The sequence below is a fragment of the Aquarana catesbeiana genome, linkage group LG02 (assembly GCF_042186555.1).
Source record: "Aquarana catesbeiana isolate 2022-GZ linkage group LG02, ASM4218655v1, whole genome shotgun sequence".
NCBI lineage: Eukaryota > Metazoa > Chordata > Amphibia > Anura > Ranidae > Aquarana > Aquarana catesbeiana.
This window is the reverse complement of record NC_133325.1, coordinates 304,681,714-304,705,078: the sequence shown is the minus strand read 5'-3', so window position 1 is coordinate 304,705,078 and position 23,365 is coordinate 304,681,714. Positions and strand designations below refer to the sequence as shown.

General features: G+C 40.9%; 1 protein-coding gene across 1 annotated transcript in view; it reads left to right on the top strand.

The window, feature by feature from the left end:
- GABRG3 (gamma-aminobutyric acid type A receptor subunit gamma3) overlaps nt 1-22,605 on the top strand; it is a 1,294,012-nt gene extending 1,271,407 nt beyond the window's left edge. Inside the window, exon 9 of the mRNA XM_073614635.1 lies at nt 19,633-22,605. Coding sequence (XP_073470736.1) covers nt 19,633-19,911 — 279 coding nt within the window. The 3' untranslated portion in view covers nt 19,912-22,605. The remainder of the gene's footprint in view (nt 1-19,632) is intronic.
- Nucleotides 22,606-23,365: the final 760 nt, after the last annotated feature.

Sequence of the window (23,365 nt, the reverse complement as noted above, 5' to 3'; positions counted from 1 at the left end):
GCTCTTTTGTTCTGGAACAATGTCATATATGACGTCGCCCCAGTCTCCCTGCGCCCACACACCTGCACGGTGCACATCACGGCAATCATGGGCGTGCAGTGTCCCTGGGACATGGCACAACCCCAATCTCGGTAAACAGCCGATGACGAGGCTCTTTACCCATGTGATCAGCTGTATCCAAACATGTAAATAAGGAAATGCCTGTTATCTGCTCTCCTCGCCTCACACTGACAGAGTGTGAGGACAGGAGAGACAATCAGCAGCATTTCCTAACAGGGGAATCTTGTAGGAGAATCAGGCACAGATCATCAGTGCCCTGATTATCAGTGAATTCCCAACAGTGCCCAGCAGTGATGCCAGTCAGTGCCCATCAGTAATGCCAAACTGTGCCCATCAGTGATGCAGGTCATTTCTGCCCTTCAGTGCCGCCCATCAGTGCCCATCATTGCCGCCTATCCATGCTGCCTATTATTTCCCATAAATGCTTCCTATCAGTGCCCATCAGTGCCCGTCAGTGCAACCTACCAGTGCCACCTATCAGTGCCCATCAGTGCTGCATTTTAGTGCCTCCTCATCAGTGCCCTTCAGTGTCATCTCATCAGTGTCCATCAGTGCCGCCTCATCAGTGCCCATCAGTGCAGCCTATCAGTGCAGCCTCATCAGCGCACATCAGTGTAGGAGAAAAAATACTTATTTACAGAAACAAAGAAAAACTTTTTTTTTTTTTTTAATGTACAGTCTTTTTTCATTATTTTAGCAAAAAATAAAAACCCAGCAGTGATTAAATACCACCAAAATAAAGCTCTATTTGTGTGAAAAAAATGATAAAAATTTCATTATAGCGTTGCAGGACTGCGCAATTGTCATTCAATATGTGTCAGCTCAGAAAAATTAAAATTGGCCTGGGCAGGAAGGGGGTAAAAGTGCTCAGTATTGAAGTGGTTAAACACAAGTCAGCAATAGCAGCTTCATATTTCTATTCTTGAAAGCGGAAAATATATAAGGATACATGCAAAATAAAAACACAATTATTATACACAAAATAAAACTAGATATAAAGTTTACTACCATTATATCTTTTTCTAAACCTTATGTCAATTTGGTTTGTTCTCTGCAAGGGAGAACAATTAATTGTTATGCTACAGAAAGTCCCAACAATTTAAACAAAATCTCAGAGTAACTGGTAAAATATTTATAAAAGTGCAGCACTTATTCCTTAAGTAGACAGTTATGAATCTCCCCAATTGTTTTAAGCCCGGGGTTCTAATAAATAAATCACGTTTACTTCATTTTTATGAATTATTTACTAGGAATTTGGAGATGCTTTCTTTAGATGTATTGTACACATGCAATTACCAAATCTTCTGTTATAAAATAAAACCTATTAAGGGATTTTGGTCAATAAACTACTATATTTGGTACTACACCATAGAATTTTCTAGCTTTGTTCACCCACACATTTTAAATAAAGGTAGAACCTTTGTATATCTACTGCTATGCCTCAGCGCCTAGCTATACTTACCTAATGAATGATTTAAAGTATTTTCCCTCTCCAGACACTATAACATTCATTGATTTCATTATGCTTTATGTTTATTTTTATTCACTCAATTTTCTGTTAGCTGTTAAAGGGATCTAGCCACTAATAAGGTTTAGTGATGAGTGGTGCTTAATAATAATAGGTAAAAAGAATAATTACATTTAAGGGGACTGGGCTGGGACACCAGAGGACATTTGTCCCCTGGTCCAGTACAAATAATATGTTGGGGTGGTGGTGCTGAACTGAGATACTACCCCATTCAGATTTCATTTTAGAGCAGGACCCTTAGTCAGTCAGCTGCTGGCCATATTATAACTTTCACAGTCATATTGTTCAGGTCATAATGTACTTAATTGCTTACAAATCATTCCTTTCAATCCCCCTTTTAAATATATGTATGTAGAAAGGTATATTATAATAACCATGATTGCTAAGACAGTGCCCGCCTTTAACCATGACCACCTATCCCTGCAGCATGCTTTCTTTGCCTACCATGAAAGGGCCCGTTGATTTACATTTTTTGAGAAGTATTCTTCCAGGCTGGTTGTTGCCTGATCAGGGGACTACATAGAAAAGCATAATATTTAAACCATTTAAGGAGGTTAGAAAGGTTCATTTTATGAAAATATTCAGGCATTCTTTTTTCTTGGTGAGTATTTTCTAAGGTATATGGCTTTCAATTACAGTATTAGCAGAATGGTCCAGAGGGGTACTGCTTACCTTTGTGATAAATAATTCCACCACTGCAGTTAGGTTTAGAAATGAATCCCCATGCATTCAAATTTGGTGTTTGATGTTTGCTACAACTATCTAATCCAAGTGTTAATCTGAAACTGAACTAGCAATAATACATATTTGCATAAACTAGAATTAGATAAGAAAGGTTTCATATTACGTCCAGGCATGAAGTAAATCTTTGATTTCACTCATAGCTTTGACAAATCTAGGGGACTCGGCAATGTGTTCCAAGCTGTAGAATTGAACGTTATAGAATTCCCTTGATTGCTTAAAGCTAGTATGCAGTGCTCTTGGCTTTCTCCACCATCTAGTATGGCTTTTCATGGCTATCCCTGAGGGCAGCCCTATTCAGAAGAGCATTTGTAGTACCCTAAGAATAAAACAGTCCAAAGAATATTTTCACATGAGTGATACTTTTCAGTAATCACCAAATTAAAGCTGAACTTCATCCTTATTGTGAAGTTCCCTCCACTCCACTCCTCCTCCCCTCTTCCCCATGTAAAGTGCACTTTTTTGTTTGTTTACTTTTTATTTTTATTTTTTTTTATTCTTTTTGTTGAAGTTTTAAACTTAGTACAGACATGACACAAAAAGAACAAAAAAGAAAAATTAAAGGTAAGAAAAACCATAAAAGAGTCATAAAACAGCCCAAGTGGCCAGCATGGCCCTGACTAACAGTAGAAAACTATCTCAGGAGAAAAGCCAACCACATTTCCACATAAAGAATTACTTTCTTTTCATAATAGAATTATATGCAATTGATTATGGCATCCAGATATGCAATTAACTATTCACAGATAAATCCCACATGTAATACTGGCTGATACCTATTCCCAATCAAATTTTAAACCTGAAACACTAAATGCAGTTTTATGGTATTGATAAAAAATTGAACTGCATATTCAAAGAGAGACAGCTTTCACTCTGATGCAGTAGATGCAGCATTCACCCAGCCTAACAGAACTTTATCAAATTTTCCTGGTACCTCTCTACTGGCATATGTAGCCTTACAAAGTGGTAGGGCTTTGTTTATTAGATCCTTCCAGTTCGTGATGGTTAGAGCATTAGATTTTTTACAAGAAAGAATAATGCTATTTTCAGGCATAATAGAACAACAAGGTTGGGAGAGTATGGATCACCTTTGTAGGGGCTAAGGGGTCAACCAATCCCAGCAAGCAAATCTCCACAGTATGGATTATATTTAATGTTGTGACAGAATTTAAATATTGTACTACACTGAGCTAGAATTGTATTTCTGTAGAATCTCAAGATACATGGATGCAATCTGCATGGGAGGATTTACATCGCCAATAGGGATGAGCCGAACACCCCCCTGTTCGGTTCGCACCAGAACATGCGAACAGGAAAAAAGTTCGTTCAAACACGCGAACACCGTTTAAGTCTATGGGACACGAACATGAATAAACAAAAGTGCTAATTTTAAAGGCTTATATGCAAGTTATTGTCATAAAAAGTGTTTGGGGACCTGGGTCCTGCCCCAGGGGACATGGATCAATGCAAAAAAAAGTTTTAAAAACGGCCGTTTTTTCAGGAGCAGTGATTTTAATAATGCTTAAAGTCAAACAATAAAAGTGTAATATCCCTTTAAATTTCGTACCTGGGGGGTGTCTATAGTATGCCTGTAAAGGGGCGCATGTTTCCTGTGTTTAGAACAGTCTGACAGCAAAATGACATTTTGAAGGAAAAAACTTATTTAAAACTACCTGCGGCTATTGCATTGCCGACAATACACATAGAAGTTCATTGATAAAAACGGCATGGGAATTCCCCAAAGGGGAACCCCAAACCAAAATTTAAAAAAAAAAAATGACGTGGGAGTCCTCCTAAATTCCATACCAGGCCCTTCAGGTCTGGTATGGATATTAAGGGGAACCCCGGCCAAAATTTAAAAAAAAAAAAACGGCGTGGGGTCCCCCCAAAAATCCATACCAGACCCTTATCCGAGCACGCAACCTGGCAGGCCGCAGGAAAAGAGGGGGGGACGAGAGTGCGGCCCCCCTCCCTCCTGAACCGTACCAGGCCACATGCCCTCAACATTGGGAGGGTGCTTTGGGGTAGCCCCCCAAAACACCTTGTCCCCATGTTGATGAGGACAAGGGCCTCATCCCCACAACCCTGGCCGGTGGTTGTGGGGGTCTGCGGGCGGGGGGCTTATCGGAATCTGGAAGCCCCCTTTAACAAGGTGACCCCCAGATCCCGGCCCCCCCCTGTGTGAAATGGTAAGGGGGTACATAAGTACCCCTACCATTTCACGAAAAAAGTGTCAAAAATGTTAAAAATGACAAGAAACAGTTTTTGACAATTCCTTTATTTAAATGCTTCTTCTTTCTTCTATCTTCCTTCATCTTCTGGTTCTTCTGGTTCTTCTGGCTCTTCTGGTTCTTCCTCCGGCGTTCTCGTCCAGCATCTCCTCCACGGCGTCTTCTATCTTCTTCTCCTCGGGCCGCTCCGCACCCATGGCATGGGGGGGAGGCTCCCGCTCTTCTCTTCTTCTTTTCTTCTCTTCTTCTCTTCTTCATTTTCTTCTCCGGGCCGCTCCGCAATCCATGCTGGCATGGAGGGAGGCTCCCGCTGTGTGACGGCGCTCCTCGTTTGACAGTTCTTAAATAACGGAGGGGGCGGGGCCACCCGGTGACCCCGCCCCACTCTGACGCACGGTGACTTGACGGGACTTCCCTGTGACGTCACGGGGAATGCCACAGGGAAGTCCCGTCATGTCCCGTGCGTCAGAGGGGGGCGGGGTCACCGGGTGGCCCCGCCCCCCGTTATTTAAGAACTGTCAGACGAGGAGCGCCATCACACAGCGGGAGCCTCCCTCCATGCCAGCATGGATTGCGGAGCGGCCCGGAGAAGAAAATGAAGAAGAGAAGAAGAGAAGAAAAGAAGAAGAGAAGAGCGGGAGCCTCCCCCCCATGCCATGGGTGCGGAGCGGCCCGAGGAGAAGAAGATAGAAGACGCCGCGGAGGAGATGCTGGACGAGAACGCCGGAGGAAGAACCAGAAGAGCCAGAAGAACCAGAAGATGAAGGAAGATAGAAGAAAGAAGAAGCATTTAAATAAAGGAATTGTCAAAAACTGTCTTGTCATTTTTAACATTTTTGACACTTTTTTCGTGAAATGGTAGGGGTATAAGTACCCCCTTACCATTTCACACAGGGGGGGGGCCAGGATCTGGGGGTCACCTTGTTAAAGGGGGCTTCCAGATTCCGATAAGCCCCCCGCCCGCAGACCCCCACAACCACCGGCCAGGGTTGTGGGGATGAGGCCCTTGTCCTCATCAACATGGGGACAAGGTGTTTTGGGGGGCTACCCCAAAGCACCCTCCCAATGTTGAGGGCATGTGGCCTGGTACGGTTCAGGAGGGAGGGGGGGCCGCACTCTCGTCCCCCCCTCTTTTCCTGCGGCCTGCCAGGTTGCGTGCTCGGATAAGGGTCTGGTATGGATTTTTGGGGGGACCCCACGCCGTTTTTTGTTTTTTTTTTGGCGCGGGGTTCCCCTTAAAATCCATACCAGACCTGAAGGGTCTGGTATGGAATTTAGGGGGAACCCCACGTCATTTTTTTTTTTAAATTTTGGCCGGGGTTCCCCTTAATATCCATATCAGACCTGAAGGGCCTGGTATGGAATTTAGGGGGACTCCCACGTCATTTTTTTTTTTTTAATTTTGGTTTGGGGTTCCCCTTTGGGGAATTCCCATGCCGTTTTTATCAATGAACTTCTATGTGTATTGTCGGCAATGCAATAGCCGCGGGTAGTTTTAAATGAGTTTTTTCCTTCGAAATGTCATTTTGCTGTCAGATTGTTCTAAACACAGGAAACATGCGCCCCTTTACAGGCATACTATAGACACCCCCCAGGTACGAAATTTAAAGGGATATTACACTTTTATTGATTGACTTTAAGCATTATTAAAATCACTGCTCCTGAAAAAACGGCCGTTTTTAAAACTTTTTTTTGCATTGATCCATGTCCCCTGGGGCAGGACCCAGGTCCCCAAACACTTTTTATGACAATAACTTGCATATTAGCCTTTAAAATTAGCACTTTTGATTTCTCCCATAGACTTTTAAAGGGTGTTCCGCGGCATTCGAATTTGCCGCGAACACCCCAAATTGTTCGCTGTTCGGCGAACTTGCGAACAGCCAATGTTCGAGTCGAACATGAGTTCGACTCGAACTTGAAGCTCATCCCTAATCGCCAACAACTAGGTGACAGAGAAGGAAATATTTTTAGCCAATCTATGAGTAGTTAAATACATTATGTGCAAGAATTTATATTGGATGAGGTGGTCTCTTACAAACACCAGTCTAGTGAAAGAGGAGTCCCAAATATTCTCCCAGTCATCCTCATCCATGCTATGGAAATTAGCCAACCAAACATTACGACAGGGTAGAAGAAGCCTGGCAGTATCTACAAACAGTTGCTTATATATGGATGATTCTTCCTTTTTTTTTTCTTAAAAGAGTTTTGTCCTGCCCTCTAATGCTCATCATTCACATAGGTTAATGCTTCATAGAGAAAGGAGGAAGGGCTTAGCAGAGCATCATCCTGAGACCTGTCGACTAAACCCAGAATAGTCAGCAGGACTTAGGATGAGGTCACATGAAAGATGGAGGTGTAGGACTGATCAGGGGCAGAATTCTGATAGAATTCTGCAAGACACCACTGGATTGCTGGGCATGTGAGTATCTGAAACATTCAGTAGCCTCCACAAGGTTATCAGGGGTTTACAAGAAATGGGAGGGGGCGGCTGGAGAACCACTTTAAGAACAGGAGCATAGCAGCATGTGTACTCAGAACAGTATGACTTTGATTTGATGTGGGCCTGTACTCTATTATGGCTCCTAACTATATTTGCAGCATTATCAGATGAGCAGTCAGTAATATTAAGGGATTTTAAGAAGAACCGCTCTTTCAGAATCCTAAATAGGCTTTTTCCAGTTGTTCTACTAACACTGACTAAAAAGAAAAGCCTGTCCTGCACCATTCTCTCCTTGACAATCACAAAATTATGCTGCATTGTTTAGCTTTAACATCTCGGATTATTTGTTGTTTCACCATCTTGCCCAAAATGAAGCTCAAGTGGTTGACTAAAGTTTTGCTTAATAATGTTACAAAATCACCTGTCCCTCTATTGTTGGGGTGATGCCCTTTTCTTTTACTATTCAGGGCCCCAATCTGTTCCGAATGCTTATGGAGGTTAATATTATTGTTGCTTAGAAGCAATGCTAATTCAAAATTAGACTGTGCTTTCAATCAGGGTTAAGTAAATTATGAGCAGCTTTATCCTTTCCTCTGTAAGCAAGGCAGTTTGGTAATCTACAAAATGCTATCAATTAGCAAACTTTTTACAATCTAATGCCCCGTAAACACGGTCGTATTTGCGATGGAAAATGTGCGATCGGAGTGTGTTGTCGGAAATTCCGACCGTGTGTGGTCTCCATCGGACATTTTCCATCGGATTTTCCGACACACAAAGTTTGAGAGCAGGCTATAAAATTTTCCAACAACAAAATCCGATCGCGTCAATTCCGACCATGTGTGGACAATTCCGATGCACAAAGTGCCACGCATGCTCAGAAGAAATTCTGAGACGGAACAGCTCGGTCTGGTAAAATTAGCGTTCGGAATGGATACAACCCTTTCGTAACGCTGCAATGTTTTAAATTGTTTAATACAGCGCACTCTCTTTTTCTTTATAATGTGAGAAGAATGAAGTAGTTTTGCTGCTCATATTCACACAGACTTCTCACAAACTTCTTTCTTTATTATTTATCGTGATTCCCACAATATATTTTGATTTGTCACATCTGACCAAATTTCTTTTTTGTTGTTTTATTTTTGTTTCGTATTTTTTTTCAAGGCTGGTTATTTTTTTTTTTGTGCTTGTATTTTTTTCCAGGCTGATGTATTTTTTAATTTTTTGGGGGTTTTACTCCATAATATTTTTGTGTGTGTTTTGTGTGTCAAGTTACCACAACACCATTATTATCTTGTATTATTTAATCTCAAGAAGATTGCTTGGTGTTGGTGTCCCTTGTTAATTTCACATTGTATTTTTGAAATGTACCTGAATCCTCACAAACTGTCCTTTTTGAAGAAAAACACACATAGGCGAGTATAATTGAAACAAAAATTCCTTTATTAAGGGCTCAGAACCAAACAAAGAGGGAGGCAATGCTGGAGAAACTGCAGAAATTGGTGAAGCCTTTGGCCCCCAGGGCACACATCAATTCTTTTCCAGCAAAATTGGTGGCCTGAGGAGTCCATATATAAGGGAGTGCAGTCTGGTCCAGAAGTCCCAGAGATCCTGAAAGCAGCAGATGACATTTGTGTCCTCAGGCTGTGGTCATACAAGAGACTGCATCTTTTGTCACACCAGACTGAACCCAGGGCCATCACTCTCTGGTCTTCCTTCCACGCTTCTTTCCACGCTGTGGCTGTGGTGGTGTAGTTGTGGCAGGAGGAGGAGGAGGATGGTCCAACTCAATCACGTCAGTATTGGGTGTGATTTCGTCACTCACCCCCTTAGTTAGGACTTTATAATAGACATGTGCACACTGAAATATTTTGTTTCGGAATTTTGTTTTCGTCCGAAAAATAAATTTATTTAGTTACTCATGAAATTAGTTTTTATTTATTTCATTTTTCGTTAAAAATTGCCTTCGTCCGAAAATCCAAATTAACCGCTTCCCTACCCGGCCATAGACAAATGACGTCCACAGATGGGATCTCCCATCCTGGGTGGACGTCATATGACGGCCTCGGGTTCCTGGCCGCCTAGGGGGCGCGTGCGCGTGCCCGCCGCATTGCTCAGGACCCGGTGCGTGTGCCCGGCGGCCGCGATGCCCGCGATTGCCCATTAACCGGGCCGGACCGTGGATCTCTGTGTGTAAACACAGAGATCCACGCTTTGTCAGCTCAGAGGAGAGCGATCTGTGTTCCAAGAACGGAGGAACACTGATCGGTCTCCTCCCCTTGTGCGTCCCCTCCCCCTACAGTTAGAAGCATTCCCTAGGAAACACATTTAACCCCTCCCCGCCCCCTAGTGGTTAACCCCTTCACTGCCTGTCACATTTACACAGTAATCAATGCATTTTATAGCATTGATCGCTGTATAAATGTGAATGGTCCCAAAAATGTGTCAAAAGTGTCCGATGTGTCCACCATAATGTCGCAGCCATGAAAAAAAATTGCGATCGCCGCTATTACTAGTAAAAAAAAAAAAATAATAATTTTTTTTAAAAAATGCCATAAATCTATCCCGTATTTTATAGACGCTATAACTTTTGCGCAAACCAATCAATATACGCTTATTGCAATTTTTTTTACCAAAAATATGTAGAAGAATACGTATCGGGTGAAACTGAGGAAAAAATTTTTTTTTTTTTTTTTAAATTGGGATATTTATTATTGCAAAAAGTAAAAAATATTGTGTTTTTTTCAAAATTGACGCTCTTCTTTTGTTTATAGCGCAAAAAATAAAAAACGCAGAGGTGATCAAATACCACCAAAAGAAAGCTCTATTTGTGGGGGAAAAAAGGACGTCAATTTTGTTTAGGTACAATGTCGCACGACTGCGCAATTGTCGTTTAAAGTGCGACAGCGCTGAAAGCTAAAAATTGTTCTGGGAAGGAAGGGGGTGAAAATGCCCGGTATTGAAACGGTTAAGGTCGAATCTGTCATTGAAGGCTTATGGTGTCTGTCGAATGTTCAAAGAAGATTTGACGGAGCAGCTAAACTGTACGACGCCGTATAGTTTACCTGCTCCATCGAATCTTCTTAGAACTTTCAACAGACACCATATGCCAAAGTACGTGTGTACTTAGTTCTAGCTATTTTACTGCTCCTCCTCTTTGGTTACAATCAGCCAATAACATTCATCATCATTATTTTTATTTATCTTTTCTCCCCTACGTCAAATCTTTTCTCCCCTACATCGAATCTTTTCTCTCTACGTTGAATCTTTTCTCTCTATGTAGAATAATCTTGGACTAATAGAGCTAAGGTTAGGCACATTCAACCACAGGTTTGATGGACACAGATTGTTATTGTCATCATCATGTCGAATCTCCTATCTATATCGAACTGTTGTAGCAACAAAAACGAAAATAAAGCATTTGTTTATGTCAGATCTTTCGTTTTTCGGATCCTGCACTTTCGTTATCGTTTGTTAAAACGATAATGAAAATACCTGAAATTCGGACGAAAATGCATTCGGACGAAAACGAATGCACATGTCTACTTTATAAAGAAGTTTCTCACACATGAGGCGTTGACCCTCCTGCATGCCCTTCAGTTTGGTGGCAGCCATGCAGGCAAAGGCCTCTTCAGGAGTGGGTAAGGCTCTGAGGAATGCAGACGCCTCCTGAATGAGCCTGAGTGCTGAATCCTGCATGTGACCTTCCTGGGTCTTTTGTTTGGAAGGCGGAGGGGAGGAACCTGCGATTCGGTCAGGCTCCTACTGGTCCCAGGCTTCTCCTGGCTGCCACTTAGCCCCGCCTCCTCCTGGCTGCCACTAACCCCCGCCTCCTCCTGTGTGCCACATTCCAGAGCCTCCTCCTGTGTGCCACATTCCAGAGCCTCGTCCTGGCTGAGGTCTTCCTGTGTATGAAAAAGGGACATACTTTTAGTTTTTTCTTCATCAATCACACACAATTTTCACCTCATGACTGTTGCAAATTGAATGTTAACAAATATAACAGACTATCCTTCTGAGCCCAGCATTTTTCATTCTTGTCCCAATTATTTTTGCCCACTACTGTCTATTGATATGTAAAAAACTGTATTAAATTAGCAAATTAGTGAGCAATAATAACATCTAGTAAACATCATTTATTTCTTGACCAGAAATCTGTAGAACAATGCTATACCTGGCTCCATCTGGGCTCCTCCACTTCTTCCTGGCTGGAAGTCCCAGGTTGGACATCAGAAGCCTCAGCTGGGGTGGAAAGAAGAGTGGAAGGAAGAGTGGAGAGGGATTTCCTGACTCCAGTCTGGTCTGACAGAAATCGCAGTCTCTCATAGTACCACAGCCTGGGGACATAAACGTCATCTGCTGCAGCCATCTCTGGGAATCTGTGACCTTCTTGCGCTCCCTAAGATACGTGCTCCTCAGGCCACCAATTTTGGCTTTTAAATAGGGGATGGTTGCCGTGGGGACCACCGGCTTCACCAACTCCAGCAGTTTCTCCAGCGCTGTCTGCCTCTTTTGTTTATGATTGTAATGTGGATGTTTCACCTGCCACAAACAGGGCAGCTCCCTGTACTTATCTATGAACAGGGGGAGGAAGTTGTGGTCATTGAAGCCATTTATTTTCTCAGCAAGACACAACACAAGACAAACCATAATGTCAGGCAAAACTCTCCTAATCTTGTCCCAATATAGGCCTCAATCTAGAAGCAGTATAGGCCCAAGTTTAGATCTTACCTTCGTTATCACGATCGGCGCCTCTGATACTCCTTCCTCCGCTCACAGATCGTAGTACTACGCACGCGTGTTACGCTTTATACACACTGCGCATGCGTGTAACTCCGCCCGCCCCTGATGTTCTTTCTAGTCTATTCCCCGCCCCTTTTCATTTGGCGCAGTGGGGAAAGAGCACATGGCGGAGACACAGCAGGTGCGTGCTAATTACAGCAATGAGGAGGAGGGGGAGGAAAGCCCGGAGCCTGAAACGTCTGGATCCAGAAGGAGAAGATTTAAGGCATCGAATATGTCCTTTGGGAGATGTTGAAGATGGTCAACATCCTGAAGAAGGCCGACTATGACGGGAAGTATGGACCTTACCCCAACCCCAATGTCCGAAAGGCCAAGATCATGGTGAAAGTGGTCAAGAGTCTGCACCAGAATTTCGGGGTACGATGATCAAAAGATCAGCTCAGGAAATGGTGGTTGGACCTCAAATTAAGAGAGCATGAGCAGTACAGAAAGATCCGGAGAGTGCTGCAAAAGAGTAAGTAGTTGTCCTGTGTTCCTATTCTTTATGTTTATTATGTTCGTGCTGCTCCATGTGCTTTTCTTAACTGTTATCCAGTTTCAAAAGGCAACTTTCATGTTCATGGGCACATTATTCGTTCATATAAAACATTGTTCATTCGGCCTAGAAAACACCATTGTTTTGGCCATATGCATTTGCCCACATTTTTTAGGGCCTACTTGTCTGAAACTAATTTGGTTGTATAGATGTGTTTGTTACTAGAATGAAAAGCAAACTAGATTCTGTGTAAGGAGAGGACACTCAGCAGCTGGTTACACATCTGGACGCTGGAGCTCTAGTGTGGGACACAAGAACACCCTTTTTATTAGGGGGTCCACACAGGTGCTCCAGTGTATACTATAGGGGTGTCTCCATCTGTGAAGCTTGTACAAAACAGGTAAAGTATTGAAGCTTGACAAAGGACACTAAAAATTCTACATCTTGGAACTCTGCCAAAATAGACAATTGTACCCCACTTCTAAGCAATGTTTCATATTTATAGTTCTGCCATCAAATATCTGTGTGCTAAGTATACAATTTTTTTTTTACATAGGGGAGAAAAGACTCGGAGGACACCCCTCATCCGAGGAGACCACAGACCCCCCACCTCTGGAAGAAGGGGAAATCCACCCAAGACAAGCAGAGCAGGAGGAGGAAGACGTGGTGGAAATTGGCACCACAACAGGTGAGTGTCTGCGACCAAAGGCTCAGGTAAGAGATGGATGCTGGCATATTTATAATACATGGTGTTTTTTGGTTTCTATCTTTTTAGGTGATCGTGATGTTGTGGATCCAGATCCTTTCACCTCAGAAAGTGCACAGATCCTGAGATCGTGGGGTGTAATAGGGACTTGGAAAATATCAAGAAAAACATCAATGATGTTCTTCAAAAAATGAAGAACATCATTGATGTTTTAGGGAGAGTTTAAAACCCCTCCAAATCCCTTGGTTTTTTTGTGTGCTACAAATTTTTAACATTTTTTGACAAATTAGAGAAAAGCCAAATTTTGAAGAGGCATACAGTGTGTCAACATGTGCTATCTGCCATCATGGGAGATCAATGGACGTGTTTTGGGGGTGCAACCCCTTCCTCAATAATAAAGTAGCTGTGAGGAAGGGGTTGCACCCCCCAAACACGTCCCTTGATCCCCCGTGATAGCAGGTAGCACATGTTGACATTCGTAAATTTGTGTGCATCTTCAAAATGTGGCTTTTCCTGGGGTGACTTCACCCCATCTGTACACAATATCAAACACAGTTTGTAAATACTCATGTCTGATATTGCCTTCAAGTTCTACAAAAAAAGGTGAAGTTTGTAAGTTCAAGATTTGTGTCTTTCTTGTTGGTTTTAAACATGCCTTTTTTATCTTAAATGGACATTTCTACTTTTTCTAATGCGACCCCAAAAATTGTTATACAACAAACATGTTGGTTTGTTTTAAAAAACCTTTTCTAAATGCACATGTGATTGTGCTGGTATTAAAAAGATTGTTAATCAAGAATGTGTGGATTATTGTCTCAACGCTACAATTGTGGTGCTCTAATTGGTGTTTTCTGTGACAATGGGTGTTATTTCCTAAGAGCAAATCCACTTTGCACTACAAGTGCAGTTTCAGTGCAGTTTCAAGTGCACTTGTAGTGCAAAGTGTCTTTGCCTTTAGTAAATAACACCCAACAATGCTTTGTAATGTTATACACAATCAACCATTTTCAGAACTCACCACATTTCTGTCAGGGTCAGCTAAAAGAAACACAAGCAGTAAATGTCACCAAAGATTTTAGTAGTTAAATTTATTTTTTTATTTGAAAAAGGTTTCAGACATTGTCTGGCATATTGATAGCCCCCCTACCCACAAAGTATTCAAGGTATCTTAGACGGACATCACGGGCACTCAGGGGGGGCAAGCCAGGATGGCCACTTTCAAGCGCAGTCAGGGTTGGTTCATTTTGAATTCCAACCTCAGGCCCAACTGAGCCAACATAGTTGGCAGAATGTTTCCATAAAAAGTTGTGTAGAACACAGCACGCCAGGATGATATGATTCAGTTTGTACTCCGCCATGTGTATGGGTGTAAGAAATAGGCGGAACCGGCTGGCCATGATTCCAAACGTGTTCTCCACCACTCTTCTGGCTCTGGCCAGCCGGTAATTAAAAACCCTCTGATCCGGGGTGAGGGTCCTCATCGGGAATGGCCGCATAAGATGCAATGAAGACGAATGGGAGTCCTTCCACATTGTCTTCTGGAGGTGGCAAGTCCAAGCTGCCATTCTGGAGACGCCTGTAGAACTCCGTCTGGGCGATGACTCCACCATCCGGCTATTCTTCCCCACGTCCACATACAGGAACTCATAAGTAGCCGACACCACTGCCAACATCACAACACTATTGAGCCCCTTATAATTATAATAGTATGACCCCGAGTTGGGTGGTGGGACAATTTGGACGTGTTTCCCATCAATTGCCCCTCCGCAGTTAGGAAAGTCCCACCGCTGGGCAAAGTGGGAGGCCACAGTCTGCCCTTCCTGTGGCGTGGAAGGAAACTGTGGAGTCAAACAAAAAAAATAATTTAGTCATTTTGCACATAAACAGGGAAAGCAGATTAGACACAAACATTCTTGGCCAACATCAAGATAACATTCATTTGAGGGAGTTTTTAAAGACCAAAGGATAAGGTACACCTATCAGATCCCCCCCCCTCTCATGGGCCATTTCTAAGATTATAGGGGGGGACTCTTGGACAGGTAACCCTCTCCACTTCATTGAGAGATGAATGCCTAAATAATGGGTATTACTTTGAACAGCCCCTCCTTAGTTACACTATTGGCAGCCCACTGGACAGGTAAGAAGTGTCATAATACAAAGATATAAATACACATTGTACACATTTGAGCACATTTGGACATTCTGCTATTATCTATCAAGATAATAATATACAGAAACTTCAAACAGTACCATTTGAAAGTATACAGGCAGGCCCTTGCACTACATGCTTTGGGGAATTCATCCTTAAATCTGACCACAAAAGAGGTGAGTATAGTGAGTATGGGTTTGGCAAAGTCAGCAGATAGATAATTGAGGATATATAGAGAATTGGTATCAGCTGACTTAGCAGTTGGGGGGAGGGAGGGTTAAAAATTATTTGGGGACCCTCCAAAAAAAGCCTCTGGCACTCTGCCTGAATTTAAAGCACAAATCACATTTTAAAACATTTCAGGGGGTGTTTGGGGTAAAGCACTACTATGGAGCTGAGAAAATACATTGTTAAGTGACTACATGAGGTGAATATAGGGCCAGGAGACCATGCTGAGGAGGTAAGTGAAGGCAAATATGTATGAAGGAGAAAAAAAATAATTACCTAAAAAGCCAGCATACATGAGGACAAAGGGGACATTCACAGCATATTACAATCATGGTAATTAGGGAATGAGGAAAGAAATACAATACATTAGCAAACATTAAATACAATAAAATGTGATATCAAAGGATAAAAATCTTACCTTCATATACTCCTTCTGCAGGACCTGTATGATGGCAGAACAGGTCTCTGGGATAATGATCCCCAGAGCCTGGGGAGAGATGCCTGTCAAGAACTTCAAGTCCTGCAGGCTTCTCCCCGTTGCCAAGTACCGCAGGGTGGCGATGAGCCTCTGCTCCGGAGTGATGGCTTGCCTCATGCAGGTATCCTGCCTGCTAATATAAGGGGTCAGCAAAGCCAATAAACAGTGAAATATGGGGTCCGTCATCCGGAGAAAGTTCCTGAAATCATCAGGATTATTCTCACAGATCTCACGGAGCAAAGGCATATGAGAGAACTGGTCACGCTGAAGCAACCAATTCTTGGTCCATGAACTCCTCCCCACCCTGTTCATGGACTGGACTTGTGTCAAGGTCAGGACCCCAACACCAAGCCCCCATACAGCAGGAACTTTACGAGGAGTACGTATATGCAACATGGCTAGAACAAAGTAACAGATTGCACTGAAGAACAGCAAGGCCTGTGAAGAGCGACCTGAAAAACAGTTACGAACGAACAAGAACAGAATGACAAGAGTCATGCGTCACTTGCTGCATGCACTGAAGAGCAGATACAAACCCACAAGCACAAACTGAACAGCAGAAAACGATCTGAAAACCACGAGTCTTAAAAAATGCGAATCGTCTCTCACCAAACTTTTACTAACAGGAGATTAGCAAAAGGAGCCCAAAGGGTGCCGCGCTTGGTTCTGAAATGGCCTTTTCTAGTCTCATCGTACGTGGTGTACGTTACCGCGTTCTTGGCGATTGGAAATTCCGATGCAAAACAACTTTGAGCCAACATCCGTCAGAAAAAATCCATGGATTTTGTTGTCGGAATGTCCGATCAATGTCCGTTCGTGTGTACGGGGCATTACTGTTCTAAATTATTTTGTCCTTTTGCTTATTTTGCAGGTTAACAGTAATGTCAGTTTTAATACCTATGCTGTTTTCCAAAGATAAATATACATTGGCTGCTGCCTGGTGCTGTGCACATTCCTCATGTTCCCTGACACATACAAATACATGTACTTGATCAACCCTTTAACAAGTAATGAATGGACTCCTTCTGTTGGCACTGAAAGCCATAAAAGTTGAGCAAATCAGCCCTTGTGTTTCTGCAGCCCTTGTGTTTCTGCACAAGCACCAGGTACAAAGCAAAAGTAGATTTACACCCTTAGAAAGACTATTATTCAGTTGCATTTGATGGTGGCTGGATGGGGTGTGCTTTCATAAAATATCATTTAGTAGTAGTGCTAGATAAAAGATCTGGTGCCACAAATGCCCTAAAGGTCTGAGATGTGTAAGGTGTATCAAAACATATGAAATATGATTCAGCAGGAATAGAAAGCTTATCTGAAAGTGCAGCAACACATTTGCAATGGAAATGATAGATTCTGCATATGTGGAAACAACATCTTGGAATTAAATTACAGACTCAGCAGGTGTGGAAGAGTTAACAGAGCAGGAAATTATAGATTTCACAGAAGCAGTGCTTAAAGAAGGCATGTTGGTATCAGAGTCCATCCTATTTTTAAATTGGGCTTTCAGATTCTGATAAGCTGCCAGCCCGCTGACCCCCAAAACACCTTGTGACAGACCTAACCGGGAGAGAGACTTTTGGAGGGGACTGAATGCTAGCCTCTTGCCGATCGATCGTTGGCCCTGGCATTTGGGGGGACGGTGCTCTTTGTGAGCTGTATGTCTGGGGACCCTTGAGGTGGTATTACTGTGGATTCGGGTCCTGGTCCCCCAGGACACACAGACTCTGGGGACCCTGGATTTGCCATATTGGAATAGTGACTGATTCATACCATTGGGACTCCTACTGTTAAATGCTAATGTCATCAATTCCAGCTACCTGTCTGTTGTCTGCTAAAATGTGTATTGTAAATAAGTCTCTAGTATGGGATCTAAGAGTCATTAGATCCCAATTGTTGTTTGTGTTTGATTAACTCTGCTATTGTGATAATGTTGATTGTATTTTCTGAACTACAAGATGGCCAGTCTGGCCTAAAGGTCATGTCTGAGTCATCTAGGCTGTCTAAAGGGATTAGTTAATTAGCTCATGTTATTTAGGTTACAGCTGTATTGTTAGAGTAATATGAGTCGGAGGTATGCACCTCCACTTTTAGTGTATTAAAGAGCCTGTATATTGCAATAAAAGAGATTCCTGTTTGAACTTATATACAGCCTGCCTGGTGTTTGTTCTGAGCTATCACAACTGGACTAGAACGGCACAGAGCTGTAGTTCTAATCCCAGAGCATTGGATGACTGAGCAATCAGATGTTGCGATCTGCAATCTGATTCAATAGCTGCAGAGGAGTATCGGGAGAGTGGAACCGAACGAGCAAGGGGCTCGTTACACTCCTCGGTCAGGATTATGGGGAAGAGGCCCTTGTCTTTATCTTTGTTTTCATTCATCTGTCAACTAACAGCTCAATGGGTCAAGCATTCACTGTCATGGTTATAAGGACGCCAGCGGCTGATGGTTCCCTAACATCAACCTTAGCAAGAAGCTGTCACATTTAGCAGTGGTAGCAATGCTTCACTGTCTATTGCTACAAAAGGTTCAGCGTGCCTGAACTGCAATTTAGTTTGTCCTTCACCAAACTTCTGAACAAGGCAGCTGATCCTTATTCACTACTATATGAGCAAAAATTCAAAATTGTTAAAGTTTTACTCATTTGCAGCCAGCAGACAGAACTGTTGACTCCATATCACATGCTGTAGAAAATTATTTTGTGCCAGATTCAGCCAGTAGGTGGATCTCTCAGCTTATTTTACATGCCTTTCTATAAAGCGCAAGCAAGTGACCCCCAAATAATGATCTACAGTAGTTATCAGCTAGGCCAAAAATATAGTTATTTTTGTCATCAATGTAGTTATATAAGGCTTAGTTGTTAACTTCATAATGAAAATAGATCCTCCATGTGTCTCTTCCTGCATTCTTCAATCTCCCTGTTCCTACAAATCCCCTTGTTAGCATGGGGATTTTCCCCTAAAATAAATTAATTAATTAAATTAGTGCCCCTAAAATAAATTATAAAATTTTTACTGTGTCCCAGGATATAGTTTAATTATTAGTCAGTCATTCTTTAAGATTACTTTAGGCTTTCTGGTTCACTAAAGAATAGACATGTGCATTCGTTTTCGTCCAAATGCATTTTCATCTGAATTTCAGGTATTTTCGTTATCGTTTTAACAAACGATAACGAAAGTGCAAAATCCAAAAAATGAAAGATCCGACATAAACAAATGCTTTATTTTCGTTTTCGTTGCTACAACAGTTCGATATAGATAGGAGATTCGACATCATGATGACAATAACAATCTGTGTCCATCAAACCTGTGGTCAAATGTGCCTAACCTTAACTCTATTAGTCCAAGATTATTCTACATAGAGAGAAAAGATTCGACATAGGGGAGTAAAGATTTGACGTAGGGGAGAAAAGATAAATAAAAATAATGTAAAAAATAAGTACACATGTACTTTGGCTTATGGTGTCTGTTGAAAGTTCTAAGAAGATTCGACGGAGCAGCGTCGTACAGTTTAGCTGCTCGGTCGAATCTTCTTTGAACATTCAACAGACCATAAGCCTTCAATGACAGATTCGACCTTAATTTGGATTTGGAGTAAGTAAATACATTTATTTTTCGGATGAAAACGAAATTCCAAAACGAAATATTTCAGTGTACTCATGTCTACTAAAGAAGATGGTTGAATAAGTCCCACAACCAAGCCAGTGACAAGTATTGCTAGGTGTAATTCCATTAATCTAGCATGTGGCAACCTATGACACTACTTAATATCATTTGTTTTCTATCTCTTTCTTTAGAATTATTCGGTTTTGGATATGAGACCTCCTCCAACTGTCATCACATTGAACAATACCATGTACTGGCAGGAATTTGAGGAGACGTGTGTCTATGAGTGTCTAGATGGTAAAGACTGTCAAAGCTTCTTTTGTTGCTACGATGAATGTAAATCTGGCTCATGGAGAAGAGGTCGGGTACATATAGACCTTCTAGAATTGGACTCATACTCCAGAGTCTTTTTTCCAACATCATTCTTGTTATTTAACCTTGTATACTGGGTTGGATATCTTTACCTATGAAGACTCACATTGTGAAGACTGCCTTTATTTGAATCAGTCCAACAAACAAAGCTGAAGGATACAAAATACTTTTTTTTTCTCCTCACAGGAACCATGTTTGTGGTTGACTGAGCAAGAAAAAATGACTCTACTTAAAGAGTTTAATTGTGAAATGTTACTACCGATGCCTAACTGATTTTTACCACAAGACAATACTTATAAATTCTTATATAGTAAAAATTTATATTTGGCATAGAAAAATTACACTGAAAAAATATCATTGAGTTATATTGTAAGTACAAAAAAGTGAAGAACGATAACATTGCACCGTTTTATTAAAAAAAATTAAAAATTTATATATAAAATGAAGTACATTTTTTATTAAAATATTACATACCAGATTATTTAAAATAAAAGCCATGTTTATCTTTTTATAAGTGGTATAGATGTTACATAAAAAAGCTGTAACTTTTTGAAGATATAACACAAGCACACTAGCTGGCAAAATGTGAAGATACATTTACTTTGGAAAAAGTGAAACAAACTCTTATGTTTACAAAGAAGACTCATTTTGAAAGAACACTATTTATAGACATCTTATGTATACTCTTGTAAGACTACTTCTAAACAAAGAAAGAAGAAAAAGAAGAAAATCATTCTTTTATATTGTGAAGTTTTTTTACAATTACTGTTTGATTACAATACCCCTATGATTAACAGTGTTTTATGTCACAATGGCTATTTACCATGGTGCCTACCAGCTACATTCTAAACACATATATGAAAGAATTAAAACATCTATAAATATATTTTCTTCATTTTTAAACATTTTTGCTCTTCTTTTTAGCAGATGCAGTTGATCATTTTCAGATATACCGTTAAAGTATTTTCTAGGATCTGATTCTCCTAACCAGCACATATACCTTCTAATGAACTAGCTAGGCATGCAAAGGAAAATAAATAACCTTATTTATAAAATTATAAGATAACTGCTATCTGGATTTTTTTAAAGGTGACCAAGGACATCAGGAGGTAATTATATTAAATAATCACGCACAGTCTAGTTGTCAGAAGATGTATTCTTTACACATCTTGACATAAAAGCAGGGAGCAGAAGCAATATAATTTAAAAAAAATATTTCCACCAGCTTCTACAGGAATCGATCAGTCAAGAGTTCTGAGACATTCTTATAAAACCCTTAGACAAGAGATCAATTGTCTAATTAAAAAATCATATGTCTACATATACTTTATTCATTTCAAAATACACAAAAATGCGGTCCCACAATTCATGCCAGAATATGAGTGTGTAGGTAAGTTACTAAATGCAAGTCAACCAAAATTCAAAAGGAGATTTCTAGATTGTCCTAACATTGGCCAATTTGCTGATCACTTTTAATCTGTCACACTTTTTTAATTTTAAATGTAACATACCTAACATACCAACTAGGGCACACCAGCTATGGACTGGTATCTCGGTAGAAGCCAATGTGTCTATCAGATTTAGGAAAGTCTTTCAAGATGTAGGTACACAAAAACAGTCTGTTCACCCCTTCTAAATCCACCAGCCTGTGCTGAAGGCACATCACAGTCTTACACATCTCTTTCCCTATTCACAGACTAAACACAAACCAAGCCCTAAATACTCAAACCATAACCACAACAGAGTTGCAAAAGATCACAATGTGCCTTTAGCAGTTGCCAGACTGATGCTGAATTACATTTAAGCCAGTATTAACTTTGCAGACAGTTTGCATGTTAAAGCTAAACTAAACCCTCCTATCCTTTACAGCCAAGGAAGTTGCTGTCTTAGCTTCTGTTTGATCTGTAACTGCCATGGTGCTGCAAATGTGATCAGCTATGACACAGCTATTAGATAGTTTGACATTTTGGTTGAGAACACAAGCAAATGTGACAGCTAGCATTCCTGGAATGCCACCAATGTAACTGTTTTTTGAAACTGTTAAATCGATGGGTTTAGTTAAGCTTGTATAGTATGATTGATTGAATTTATATTTTTTTTCCTGAGGGGAGATGCATTTTTAAGATGGATTTTTTTTTTAAAAAAGACGAATGAAAGATCTAATGTTATCAAGCCTAATTACAGGAACGGTGTTTTCTGTGGTTTGTTTATCTCTGTTTATATGTTACTGTTTGCCAGAGTCTGTGCAGAGTACAATTTTGTAAAATACATTTGCGTAGATGAGCAGCTTTGTATGGGCAATGACATGACTGCGGACTTCATTATAAGCCTTATTTAGGATTAGGAAAGAGTGAATGGGTCTGGATTCAGTTCACAGTGGGATTCGTCAAAACCCATCCTGAAGTTTGAAAATTGGGTACCTAAATGCAAACCACATTTGGGGGAGAAATCTTGAAAACCGGTTATGGCCATCTTCAAGGCTAATAGGCAAGGGATTTGAAAATAGGCAGGGGATTGTTAAAACAAATAGTATGGGGAGCTGGGAACTGACATTGTAGACACATGCAAAAAAAATGGGGTCCTTCGTTATGTGACTTCAAGGTTACCATTGGGAAAACATCAATGCTTTCATTTACACGCTTTTACACCCTTAATCTGAATGTAATGTTATGGATAAGTACAGTTCTTACAAACAGCATCAGTTACACTGTATTCTGGCATCACATAATTTGCATCTGTAATTCATTTTTTTACTTTTATATTATTGTTTGAAATAAAAACAGCAGCAGAAACACTCCATTGTAATTCATCACAATTAAAAAAAAGTAGATTTGACTGTAACACCTTATTTTTTAATCCTGTAGTAATAAGTCTGAATTTAATGGAGGAAGTAGCAGTCACAACAGATCTAACAGCTAAAGAAAATAGAGTTAAAGCCCTCAACCTTCATACCAACTGGTCAGTGGCAAAACAGTTTCATATAGTATAGTTTGTGAGCTTCTTTTTTTCAGTACCCCACTGTATTGTCCTAAAAGTGTAATAAAATGTCAATGAGCACACAAAATCACTTCAAAATCACAACCCACATTCTACAACCCCCCTCTAATTCCAGAATTATATCCTAAGCAGCCACTTTATTTTGAGTACCACTAGTGCACCAATTTCCCCAACAGGCCAAACCTTAAATTTGCATGTGACCGTGAAATGATGATAAACGTAAGTAACCTATATTTTAAAAGCCCCCTACAGATCATTAGTTTAACGTTATGGAGGAGGTCTTGTGCTAGAAATATTGCTCTCACTCCAGTGTGAGTGGCGATATGTGACATGTGTATTGCATTTGCATTCAATGTTTTCATGTGTAGGAGTCCCTGAAGGAAGCATTTATGTTCGTATGCGCATATATTTGAGGGGCCTCAAAAAAAAAAAATTTGGAAGGGCTTTTATTTACTTGGTTTTAATTTAAATTTAATTTCTTACAATTAAAAAAAAAATCACCTAACTTTTTTTCATTGCATAGGGGACAAAAAGTCCCCCATGTGATGATTTTGT